The 13,497-nt window shown below is 46.0% G+C and overlaps 1 protein-coding gene across 1 annotated transcript; it reads right to left on the bottom strand.

Moving 5' to 3' along the window:
- Positions 1-3,035: 3,035 nt before the first annotated feature.
- On the bottom strand, positions 3,036-9,871 carry LOC308173080 (interferon-induced protein 44-like; the record flags this gene model as incomplete). Its single annotated transcript, XM_080548044.1, has 7 exons — positions 3,036-3,281; positions 5,178-5,278; positions 5,523-5,694; positions 6,071-6,223; positions 6,600-6,795; positions 8,983-9,034; positions 9,403-9,871. 7 exons carry the CDS (start codon positions 9,869-9,871, stop codon positions 3,036-3,038), a joined length of 1,389 nt encoding a protein of 462 aa, XP_080404170.1.
- Positions 9,872-13,497: the final 3,626 nt, after the last annotated feature.

Genomic DNA, 13,497 nt, shown 5'->3' on the forward strand with positions numbered 1-13,497 from the left:
ATATTTTCATGTATGCTGCATTACCATGCAAGCATTGAATACAACTTTAGCTAATATTCATATTTAGTTAATAGTTATTCCAGTAATTACAATAACATTGACCACTGGCATCTTAATCATATTGTTAGCTAGCTAGATAACATTTAAGTTAGCTAATCTGGTGTAATGTATGTATTATTATGTTAATACTATTATAGGACATATTATGATTTATACTTTTATAATTGGGTTCCAATCTTCATTTAATTATACTTTTGTCCTTGTGTTGTTCAAGTCTTAATTTAATAAGTTAAAGAATGTTGAGATTTCTTTGCTGAATTGTTGATTCCTGTATTAACTGTAATTTTAAATTACATTTACAAAAGATGTCCATCATTGGATTTCTTGCAGTGCATCAATAGTTCATCAACTTCAACTGGGTTTAGGTTGATGGGTGGTTTAGGTGGGGGGGCCCAAAATGATATTCTGTCATGGGGCCCAGAATCTCTAGCGGCGCCCCTGGTCTCACCCATAGGCATGTGAGCAGTGGGTCATATGGGCTGCGTTCGTAAATTCGCATCTGAGAGCGCCGGAGCGCACACTGAGGTCGGGAACCGAGAAAGGGACCGAGTAATTTGATTGGACAAGAGGCATTCCCTGAGTGGTGATCAGATTTCCAGAGCGAATTTACGAACGCAGCCTTGGTTAAATATCGAGTCCATTGTCTCTTTCATGGAAAAGAAACGCATATTAAAACGGCTTAACCATAGTTCCAGGAATCAACTTAAGTGTGAGTTATTTCCCTAGATGGCTAGAGTTTGCATTCATTTAAGTAATAGCCTTTAGTATCTGGACAAGGTTTATTAGCGCCCTCTAGTGGTTGGTATATCTCCCACACCCTAGTCCCTTAGTCCCCTAGTCCCCATGTCCTCTAGTCCCCTAGTCCTCTAGTCCCCTAGTCCCCTACCCCCCTAGTCCTCTAGTCCCCTAGTCCTCTACCCCCTAGTCCCCTAGTCCTCTAGTCCCCTAGTCCTCTACCCCCTAGTCCCCTAGTCCTCTAGTCCCCTAGTCCTCTACCCCCTAGTCCCCTAGTCCTCTAGTCCCCTAGTCCTCTAGTCATCTACCCCCTAGTCCCCTACTCCCCTAGTCCTCTACCCCCTAGTCCCCTACTCCCCTAGTCCTCTACCCCCTAGTCCTCTAGTCCCCTAGTCCTCTACCCCCTAGTCCCCTAGTCCCCTACTCCCCTAGTCCTCTACCCCCTAGTCCCCTAGTCCTCTAGTCCCCTAGTCCTCTAGTCACCTACCCCCTAGTCCCCTAGTCCTCTACCCCCTAGTCCCCTAGTCCTCTAGTCCCCTAGTCCTCTACCCCCTAGTCCCCTAGTCCTCTAGTCCCCTAGTCCTCTACCCCCTAGTCCCCTAGTCCTCTAGTCCCCTAGTCCTCTACCCCCTAGTCCCCTAGTCCTCTAGTCCCCTAGTCCTCTAGTCATCTACCCCCTAGTCCCCTACTCCCCTAGTCCTCTACCCCCTAGTCCCCTACTCCCCTAGTCCTCTACCCCCTAGTCCTCTAGTCCCCTAGTCCTCTACCCCCTAGTCCCCTAGTCCCCTACTCCCCTAGTCCTCTACCCCCTAGTCCCCTAGTCCTCTAGTCCCCTAGTCCTCTAGTCACCTACCCCCTAGTCCTCTACCCCCTAGTCCCCTAGTCCTCTAGTCCCCTAGTCCTCTAGTCATCTACCCCCTAGTCCCCTACTCCCCTAGTCATCTACCCCCTAGTCCCCTACTCCCCTAGTCCCCTTCCCCCTAGTCCCCTACTCCCCTAGTCCTCTACCCCCTAGTCCCCTACTCCCCTAGTCCTCTACCCCCTAGTCCCCTACTCCCCTAGTCCTCTACCCCCTAGTCCTCTACCCCCTAGTCCTCTAGTCCTCTACCCCCTACTCCCCTAGTCCTCTACCCCCTAGTCCCCTAGTCCCCTAGTCCTCTATCCCCCTAGTCCGACTAGTATGGTGAAAAAAACACTTTTGTTTTGCAGATCTACACGATATAAGATCTCCAGGGACCCGACCCACCCTGGGCACGTACACTTTATCAGGCTGCCCTCGAAAAGGAGGTACAGGACCCCGGCCGCTAAGACAAACAGACTGAAGAACTGCTTCTACCACAGGGCCGTCAAGGCCCTGAACACAGCAAAGGCCTAAGTTCTGGGCCCAGGACAGTCTGGACGGATTGTATGGCAGCTAGTGCTGAGGCACAAACATGTACATTTCAAGCCTGCAAACTGTGACACTTTAAACAACGTGAAAAAATACTTTTGTGCAATATGACAACCCTAGTTGACTATCTGTGCAGTATAGTACAGTGGATTGTGTACATAGCCTTTATTTATGTAAACCAGGAGCCACCCCTCCTAAATTTCGTTGTTTGGTACCTGTACTGTAGCAATGACAATAAAGTCCATTCACATTCACATTAATTCACATTCACATTCACATTCACATATAATGATGGCCTTCACCCAGTGGATATGCATGAGTTAGATGATGATTTATATTACACACTGACAAGTGGAATGTATATGCTCTTTATTTATTAAATGTTTTACTTGTATGTTGTATGTTTGCTTATTGTTCATAAATCTGTGAAGTATTTTTGAATACTGATAAAGCAATAAAAAGTTTAATCACCCCAAAAAAAGAGAGACGTGTGAGTTTTCAAAACTGAACCAGCAGACTCTTACAGGTAACTGAAGGAAACAAAAACATCACGCCACTTGAACAGTTTCTTCCCCAAAGCCATAGCTCTCCTCAATAACTCCTGATCATTGCACCTTGCACTTTACATGTTCGTGCACTTAGTTGTACAGTATTTATTAATAATATCCACTCATATTGGTACTGTATATTTTGTCTTGAGTATTGTCGTGTTGTCGTCTTGTTGTTGTATGTACTACTGTAGCTTGTTTTAGTATGGTAGAATACCAAATCATGTTCCTAGTGCACTGCACATGGCGAATAAAGTTGAATTGAATTGAATTGAATTGAATTGAATTGAATTGAATTGAATTCAAACTACTTGTGGTCTACGTAGCCACTGTGGGACGAGGCAGAGGGTTGGATGCATAACGCTCCTCCCCCTCTTCAGGGTGTTCATCCGGTTCTCAAAGAAGCTGTCGGCATAGTTGAGCATCTGGTCCAGAGCGCTGAGCAGGAGGATGTCAGTGGTCACGTCCAGCTCTATCTCCTGGCTGTAGTTCTTCACTGGGAGCACACAGGACAGGGGAACGCCTAGAGAGGCACTCAACTCCTGGGCCTGGAAGACACACAGGTGGGACGATAAACAGTGTTGAATTAAACGGTAAACGGACTGCACTTATATAGCACCTTATTCTGAAGCGCTTTACAACGGCCTCTCATTCACCCATTCACACACACACTGATGGTGGCAAGCTACCATGCAAGGCGCCGGCCCGCTCATTGGGAGCAATTTTGGGGTTCAGTGTCTTGCCCAAGGACACCTCGACATGTGGCCAGCCGGGGTTTGAACCGCCGGTCGGCCGACCGACCTTGCGATCATTAGACGCCGGCTCTACCGCCTGCGCCACAGGCTGCACCAATTCTGATCGTCAAAGTTTAAAATAGTCACAGATCTAAGATCAGCTTATCCTTTCTCAATCCTAACCTTCAGGATCTCCTCACCTCTGCAGACTCAGGTGCCCTCAACATCCTAGTTCTACTAGACCTGAGCGCAGCCTTCGACACAGTGTCCCACTCCATCCTCCTTCAAAGGCTGCGCCAACTGGGTGTTGAGGGCACCGCCCTGGACTGGCTCACCTCCTACCTCACCAACAGACACCAGTTCATCTCCCTCTCCGGTCACACCTCCTCCTCCTCCTCTGTCACACAGGGGGTCCCACAAGGCTCAGTCCTCGGCCCCCTGCTCTTCCTCTGCTACACACTCCCCCTCGGTCACATCATCCGCCAATTCAACCTGGACTTCCACTGCTACGCTGATGACACACAGATTTACATCACCACAAACTCCACCCAGAACCCACCCCTCACTCACATCGAAACCTGCATCTCCGCAATAAAAACCTGGCTCACACACAACTTCCTCAAACTGAACAGTGAAAAGACCGAAGTCATCCTCATCGGCACCAAATCCACCCTCAATAAAACCGGACCCATCACACTCACCATTGACGACACTACCATCACCCCCTCCCCCCTGGCTCGCAACCTCGGCTTCATTCTGGACCCCACCCTCTCATTCGATCCCCACGTCAGTTCCATTGTCAAGACATCCTACTTCCACCTCCGAAACATTGCAAAAATCAGACACTGCCTCTCCCCCCCCGCTGCTGAATCCCTCATCCACGCCTTCATCTCCTCCCGCCTCGACTACTGCAACTCCCTACTCACCGGCATCACCTCCCGCTCCCTCCATAGACTCCAGATGGTCCAAAACTCTGCTGCACGCCTCCTCTCAAACACCCGCTCCCGTGACCACATCACTCCTGTCCTCCACTCTCTCCACTGGCTCCCCATCAAAGAACGTATACAATTCAAAGTCCTCATCCTCACATACAAAGCCCTCCATAGCCTGGCCCCCCCTTACCTGACTGACCTCCTTCTCCCCCACAGCCCTACCCGTACCCTCCGATCCTCATCCATTGTTCCCCTCACTGTCCCACCCTCAAAACTCAAAGGCTTCGGTCACCGTGCCTTTTCACGAGCCGCACCCCGCCTCTGGAACTCTCTCCCTCAACCACTCAGAGACTCACCCTCACTCCTCACTTTTAAATCCCACCTCAAAACCTACCTGTTCTCCCACGCCTACAGCCTCCCCTACCCCTAGCCATCTCCCCCATCCCTGCCACCCCCGCCCCCCCCCTGGACATGCATACAACCTCCCCTATCCCTAACCATCTCCCCTAACCCTGCCACCCCCCTCCCCCCATGGACATGCATACAACCTCCCCTTCCCCGTTCGTTAACTCTGTGTTCTATGTGCTCATGTTATCTGTTGCTTGTTGTTTCTGTGTTTTCCGTTTTTCCCATATTGTCAGCGTCTTTGAGCCTCGGAAAAGCGCTATATAAATCTAATGAATTATTATTATTATTATTATTATTTCAGAGAAAAGGGGGAACTGTTTTTAGAGCAGAAACGTCATCTTCAAACCTAATCTGTTGGGAGACACCTCACCTTCTTCTGGATGTAAAAGCTGTGATAAACCTTCTGCAGGTCCTTGCCCACTAGAGGACAGGCCTCATCCACTTTGGTCATCAGGACCAACTGGGGAATACCTGGGAAGAACACGCAGTCGGGGAAGATAAGAGAATAGCCGAGTGTGAGATCTTATTTTTACATTAACTAACTTCAAATGTTGTTTATGTTTCAGTAAATGTGCCAGATCGAGCCAAAAGGCTAATCCAATCATATCTATAGTCAACAGCACTCTGTATACAATGTTAGCCAATTGCAGAGGTATCTGTTGTTGTTTTTTTTAAACATTGTCACCTTTAAAGACATGCGCCCCCATTCACTCACCCATCTGGTTGGTCCTCCTGTGAATGGCAGCCAACCTGTCCCACATTTTGGTGGAAAGGATGGAGACTTTGCAGGCATCCATCACATACACCACACAGTGGATCTGATCCTTCAGACTCACACGCTTACGATACCCAGGCACATTGGGCTGCAGGGGCACTGCGGGGTTAAACTGAGAGACACACAGGTGGACTGAAATAGTGGTACAATCTGACCTGCGGTCAAGAGACTAAGAGGTACAAACAATCAAACTATTTACGGTTTCTCCCTTTCTTGAGAATCAATCTTGAGAATCTCACTCTCACTCTCTCTCACTCTCTCTCACTCTCTCTCTCTCTCTCTCTCTGTCTCTCTCCCTCACTCTCTCTGACTCTCTCTCTCTCTCTCTCACTCTCTCTCACTCTCTCTGACTCTCTCACTCTCTCTCACTCTCTCTCTCTCTCTCACTCTCTCTCACTCTCTCTTCTTCTTTCCCCACCAGGACAACTTTCAAGGACGTCAAGTGTCATGTTTAGAAAATATTTTCTTCCATTAACTTTCATTCAAACCTGATAGCGGTCCTCCACATGGCCCTTGTAGATCCTGACTAGGTCTTCAGGGTCCAGGCCCGTCCCTGGGGCCTCCTCCAGCCCCATGGTGTCACACAAGAGCAGAGGGAGATGTTTACCGCTTTTCCCAGCTTTGATGTTGAACATGCGGAACTACAGTGAAGAATGACAAAATAATGACAAAATCTACAACTTTTAGAATTCGTTGATAGCAAAAAAATGGGAATAACACACATCTAAAAATAGCAAAGGACCTATATAAAGGAGAGAGAAACCAAAAGTACATGTCAGCAAGACGGGTTAGACTCCCACCACAGGTAGAGGCTTCTTGTCTTCAGAATAAAAAGTGTACGTTGGTAGTGGTACTGAGTAGTGTAGTGTTCATCAATATACTACACTACGACACTACGTCAACATTATTATGGCAATTGCACTTGACCATATCCATCACACCTGGGTGTTTGGACGTAAACAACAAATGCACAAGCAAACACACACACACACACACACACATCATTGGCTCCAGTACCTGGGTAGTCAGACTGGTGCCTGCGACACCAGCTATGGCCTGACATGTCATGTTGCCTCTGAACACTGAGCTGAGGGAGTTGAAGAAGCTGGACTTGCCAGCCCCGACCGGACCCACCAGCAGAAACCGAGCCTTGGTCACTGAGCCGATGTCTGGCTTGTAACCCTGGACGACCGTCTTCAGCTGCTGTCTCCTCCTGGGGAGTCAGAGGGGGGAGGGAGAGACAGAGTGAGACAGAGAGAGACAGAGTGAGACAGAGAGAGACAGAGTGAGACAGAGAGACAGAGAGAGAGAGAGACAGAGAGAGACAGAGAGACAGAGAGAGAGACAGAGAGAGACAGGGAGAGACAGGGTGAGACAGGGAGAGACAGAGAGACAGGGAGAGACAGGGAGAGACAGAGAGAGACATAGAGAAAGACAGAGAGAGACAGAGAGAGAGACAGAGAGAGACAGGGAGAGACAGGGTGAGACAGGGTGAGACAGGGAGAGACAGAGAGAGACAGAGAGAGACAGGGAGAGACAGGGTGAGACAGGGTGAGACAGGGAGAGACAGGGTGAGACAGGGAGAGACAGAGAGAGACAGAGAGAGACAGGGAGAGACAGAGAGAGACAGAGAGAGACAGGGAGAGACAGAGAGAGACAGGGAGAGACAGGGTGAGACAGGGTGAGACAGGGAGAGACAGAGAGAGACAGGGAGAGACAGGGAGAGACAGGGTGAGACAGGGTGAGACAGCGAGAGACAGAGAGAGACAGAGAGAGACAGAGAGAGAGACAGAGAGAGACAGAGAGAGAGACAGAGAGAGACAGGGTGAGACAGAGAGAGACAGAGAGAGAGACAGAGAGAGAGAGAGAGAGAGAGACAGGGTGAGACAGAGAGAGACAGAGAGAGAGACAGAGAGAGACAGGGTGAGACAGAGAGAGACAGAGAGAGACAGGGAGAGACAGAGAGAGACAGGGAGAGACAGGGTGAGACAGGGTGAGACAGGGTGAGACAGAGAGAGACAGAGAGAGACAGAGAGAGACAGGGAGAGACAGGGTGAGACAGGGTGAGACAGGGTGAGACAGAGAGAGACAGAGAGAGACAGGGTGAGACAGGGTGAGACAGAGAGAGACACAGAGAGACAGGGTGAGACAGGGTGAGACAGGGAGAGACAGGGTGAGACAGAGAGAGACAGAGAGAGACAGGGTGAGACAGGGAGAGACAGGGTGAGACAGAGTGAGACAGGGTGAGACAGGGTGAGACAGGGAGAGACAGGGTGAGACAGAGAGAGACAGAGAGAGACAGGGTGAGACAGGGAGAGACAGAGAGAGACAGAGAGAGAGACAGAGAGAGACAGAGAGAGACAGGGTGAGACAGAGAGAGACAGAGAGAGACAGGGAGAAACAGGGTGAGACAGAGAGAAACAGGGAGAGAGAGAAACAGGGAGAGACAGAGAGAGACAGGGAGAGACAGGGAGAGACAGGGAGAGACAGAGAGAGACAGGGAGAGACAGAGAGAGACAGAGAGAGACAGAGAGAGACAGGGAGAGACAGAGAGAGACAGGGAGAGACAGGGAGAGACAGAGAGAGACAGGGAGAGACAGAGAGAGACAGGGAGAGACAGAGAGAGACAGAGAGAGACAGAGAGAGAGACAGAGAGAGACAGGGAAAAACAGGGAGAGACAGGGTGAGACAGGGAGAGACAGGGAGAGACAGGCTATTCTGATTAATTGTCATTTCAGTCCAAGTATTTAGAAATGTCATTTACAGGTCTCCTGCGTTAGTCATGGAACAGTGAAAACAATGTTCTTCTTTTTCTTCTTCTTTGACTCTACACTCCAAAAGTCAGCTTTTACTTGATGGTATTTGTGTAAAGTACATATTGGCATTCAGAAATTACAACACTTTTTATGCATCGTCCTCTTATTTTAGGGTACCCCAAAAGTGATGGGACTGGAACTGTCTCACTTGTCTTCATTGATGATGTAACTGCTGATGGCAGCTGTCAGGATGAATTATGAAGTGTACAGAAACACCTTGTCAGCCCAAGTACAAGCAAATGCCTCCTCATCTCATTGGACAATGATCCAAAACATACTGCCATCGCAACTAGGGACTTTTTAAGGGCCAAAAAGTTGTTGACTGGCCAAGTCAAACCCTAGATTTAAATCCTATTGAATATTTGCTGAAGAGGTGACTTAAGCCAAAATTGCTGCAGTACAGGCCTGGCAGAGCATCACCAAAGAAGATTCCCAGAGACTGGTGGGTTGGGTTGCAGACTTCAGTACTGTATATTGAATTCTCAAATAATCTAAAATTCTTTAAAAATCTAAAATTCTTTGTTGTCAGGAAATGTAAAGTACATGATAGAATGCAAACACAAGATTGAAGAAACAATACATACTCAGATGTCCATAGTGCATTTCTCCAGGGCTTTGTTAGAAGACTTCCCAAGTCTGCATGGAGGCAAATTACTCAAGTTCAGCTCCAAAAACTCATGTTGATTTGTATTCAAAATGTAACACATTTAACAGTCAATGTTATATTGATGAGATGCCTGACCAAAAAAATAACTACCTCCACTTTATAAGTACAGGTTTTTAGACTTGTACAAAGCTTACACTTGAGCCAAGTTTACACGTATGAGAAAGTCTTCATAAAGTAGATACCTAGACATTCTATTTCTTGTCTTGACCATAACTTTTTGTTACACTCTTTTCCCTCTGGTTTAACATAACAGGTGCCCAATAGGCACTTGCTGCATTTGCTTAGTAAATCTCCATTGGAGACGACAGCATGTCCTAATATCTGCAGTTTTACTCACCCTCCACTCTGTACACCTCAAACTCTGTAAGGTACAAGTCACCTCCATGCATCTCTTCTTGATTAACCTTATATTTGTCTTGTATTAAATCTGTATTGACAATCGCTTGATCACCATAAAGGAAATTCAAGCCGCCGTAATCTGGACCATATTGTCCATCCGTGAAACCATATTTGCCGTTAGATCTGGAGACCCTTTCGCCGTTGATGCTGTAGAGAAAGGCTTTCTCATCATCAACAAGCTGTTGGGTCTGAGCGTAGTCCTTGCTGGTGTAAGCTCCAAAAACAAACCCAGACTTGTTGTAGGCAGCAATGACAGAGGGTCCCTGGCGGTCACAGCGCTGGTGGAAAGCTGCGCTGTCATAGCCATGGACACTGGCTTTGTAGAGGAGATGGAGTCTGACCTGGCCAAACAGAGACAGCAGCTTCTTCTCCTGATCCCCTGATAGGCTGGAGGTGATCACACTCATAATGACACCAAGGAAGGAACTAAGGAACACACCTGGTAGGAGAGACACACACCCACTCACTGCTCAGTTAGTCAGCCTAGTAGTTAGTTCAAGGTTCATAGTACTGAAGTACAGGTAGTATAAGTATAGGTAGTGGCCCTGTCATGCCAGATTTTGTCTGCCGGCCAATTTTTATTACCTTTATTACCTGTATTATCTGCTACACTAATGAGGACTTTGTGACTCTAGACAAATAAATGAAATGTTGATATGGACATATCTTCATCTTTAAAGAGTTCTTTTTCAGAAATAGTTATGTTGCCAAGGTTTGTGAAATGCTGAACGGTAAGCTGTGCAGATACATACTAGTATAACACTTGTGTTTATAGTAGCCGGCAATGTGCCTTATTATAATACAAGAGATGTTATGTTGTGTTTATTTACAACAGGCTACAAGTGAAATATTTGGTTATATTTGTGTATCTGTCATTAAGAATAGATCGTATTTTTTAAATTTGTATTAATTACAACAAGATACAATCTTATCTTGGTTAAATATGGGGTTGTTAGAACTGTTCTAAAAAACGAAAGAAAGTAGAGGATGTTATTATGTTGTTGCACCGAGAGATGAGTAGACGAGACTTGTATTGTGAACTCCTGTGCACAAGTTCAATAAATCTCAGTAGAACGTCTGTAGTCTTCATATGTATAAAAGAACAGAATTTAACAGCGAGGATTTAGCAAGTACGTCATTTTGGAAACAGTAAGAAGTGCGACATAATTTACGGCAATATAGATTATCAAAGGATGCATCCTCTTTGAGAAAATTGACATATCCATATCACAATCTGGGAGAGATGTTGAGGTCAGTTAATATTGTTAATGTCTGCACACGAGGAGAAAATGTCTATGCAAGTGGTTAATGCACTATGGACCAGGGCTCATTGGCAGTCTTATAACGTTATTTGGGTTATTTTAAGAAAAGTAAAACGCTGACAGGACCTGACCTGCTTCATACTACTAGAATAACAGGAATATTCTCAGGAAATTATGCAATAACAAACTATGAGAAGGTTATTCGATGTTTCAACTCACAGATTCAGATTTGCTCCGGCGTCTCCAGCAAGGCGTTCAAGAGTGAAAGTGAAAGGTTGTGGTGATTTTCCACGATTGGCTGTTCAGGGTCTGTTCAGGGTCTGTTCAGGGTCTGTTCAGGGTCTGTTCAGGGTGTGTTCAGGGTCTGTTCAGGGTCTGTTCAGGGTCTGTTCAGGGTCTGTTCAGGGTCTGTTCAGGGTCTGTTCAGGGTCTGTTCAGGGTCTGTTCAGGGTCTGTTCAGGATCTGTTCAGGGTCTGTTCATGATCTGTTCAGGGTCTGTTCAGGGTCTGTTCAGGGTCTGTTCAGGGTCTGTTCAGGGTCTGTTCAGGATCTGTTCAGGATCTGTTCAGGGTCTGTTCAGGGTTGGCTCTGATGTAGAGTAGATAGCATATTATTATAGTAGGTAGGTAGTGTTAGGGAAATATCTAAATAGAAAATAGAAAAAGGTAGCATGGTTTCTTTGTATTACAATTGTATAGAAAAGGTATTTAATTGTCTTTTCCAAAAGGAGAACAGTTTACAAGCATGTCAGACAAAGAATGACAGTGAAAGGGTCCTCAAAAAAGTGACCTCAAGACAGACAACAGGGATTCTTATACACAGGTAAGATGCTTCGTACGTCACGCAAGCACCTCTGACCCCTATGTCAATCAAACGGACAGATGCCGGTGGTATTCCGCCCTGCAGCTGTGCTGCGACATTCCAACACTGCACAAGATGCTTACAGTTATTGCTGTAGAACTTGTTACCTTTCAGAAGGACGCAACAAGGTGACCTCACTGACAACTTACTGTAAATTGAGTACGCCTACCAGGTGGAATGAATGTAGATAATCATGATGAGACATCATGCCTAGGGCTCTTGTGTGCAGCACTGGTGTAGCCCGTGGATCAGTATAACCTGTGTATCTTAATATCCCAAATCACTATAGTCCGTTAGGCCAATCATTCTCGTATCTCTTGTAAGAGTTAATAGTTGCTCTGCTGTTTATGGTTCTCTCAAAGCAAACAAGCTTTTAGGGAAACAAGTTTAGTTGATGTCCGTAGACCCATGTCTACAGAACAAGGGAAGTCATAATTTGCCATCAATCCACAAATAATACCCCAGAATGACAAAGGAAAAAAACCTTTTTAGACATTTCAGGACATTTATTACAACTTTCGAATGATGAATGCATTTTTATTCATTATATTATGAAGTTTTATTGTACATAATTGGTGTTTCATTGTACATATTTACCTGTATAACCCATGTTGACCACTAGGGTAGTCACCTCCACCCATTGATTATGATGTCACTTCCACTCATTGTCTTCATAAGTGAAATGTTTGTACCAGTACTCCATGTGCCCTGAGGAAGGTCAGAAGACCGCAACGCGTCGGCATAGCCACTCCTAATAAAGGCTTTTTAATTTTTTCTACAATAAGAGTGCCTTTGTTCCCCTTTTTTCTTGGATGAATGAATGATCGTTATTGTCATTGTAACAGGTAGAACGAAATTTTAAAGATGACATTTTAAAGATAATAAAAAACAAGAATGAGACATAAATAGACATACACTGGGGGGATATAAATAGGGGGATAAGTGTAAAAATAAATCTATTATGTAACTTCTATGCTAATATACACTATGGCCTATTCACAGGGGGGGAGTTAGCATGTAAGTTTGCCGCCATTACTCTTTTCTTTCTTTCTCTCTCTCTCGACTTCTACCCTCTGTCTCTTCCATCGTCTCATTCCATTCTTTCACTTCCTCTAGGATTCTCTCTCCCTCTTCTATCCTCTTCATCACTTCCAACACCATCATTTCTTCCTCCTGCAGGATTCTCTGTCTCTCTCTCTTGTCCTCTTCTACCCTATTTGTCTCTTCCATCCTCTCTTTCCATTCTTTCACTTCCATTTTCTTCTCCTCTAGGATTCTCTCTCTCTCTCTACCTCTTCTATGCTCTTCATCGCCTCCATCTCTTTTCTCACCCATTCAATATCCTTTTCTTTCTTTCTTTCTTTCAACTCCATCATCCTCTCTTTCACTTCTTTCAGCTCCATTTCTTTATCCTCCAGGATTCTCTGCCTCTCTCTCTTGTCCGCCTCCATCTCCTTTCTCATCCTTTCAATGTCCTTTTCTTTCTCCTTTTCAATCTTCTCCTTCTCTCTCTTCATTTCTGTTTGCATCCTCTTCACTACCTCTTCTGTATTCTCTCTCATTTCTTTCACCTCCCTCTCCCTCGTTTCCACCATATTTTTCATCATTCCTTCCATCTCTTCTCTCACGCGTTTAACGTCGCCTTCTTTCTCCTTCAGGATTTTCTCCCTCTCTCTCTCGACCTCTACCCTCTTTGTCTCTTCCATCCTCTCTTTCCATTCTTTCACTTCCATTTTCTTCTCCTCTAGGATTCTCTCTCTGTCTCTCTCTACCTCTTCTATCCTCTTCATCGCCTCCATCTCTTTTCTCACCCATTCAATCTCCTTTTCTTTCTTCTCGTTCCTGTCTCTCTCTCTTTCCTCCTCTGCCCTTTCTATCAACTCCGTCATCCTCTCTTTCACTTCTTTCA

Source organism: Nansenia antarctica (genome assembly GCF_963989245.1).
Source record: "Nansenia antarctica genome assembly, chromosome: 18".
NCBI lineage: Eukaryota > Metazoa > Chordata > Actinopteri > Argentiniformes > Microstomatidae > Nansenia > Nansenia antarctica.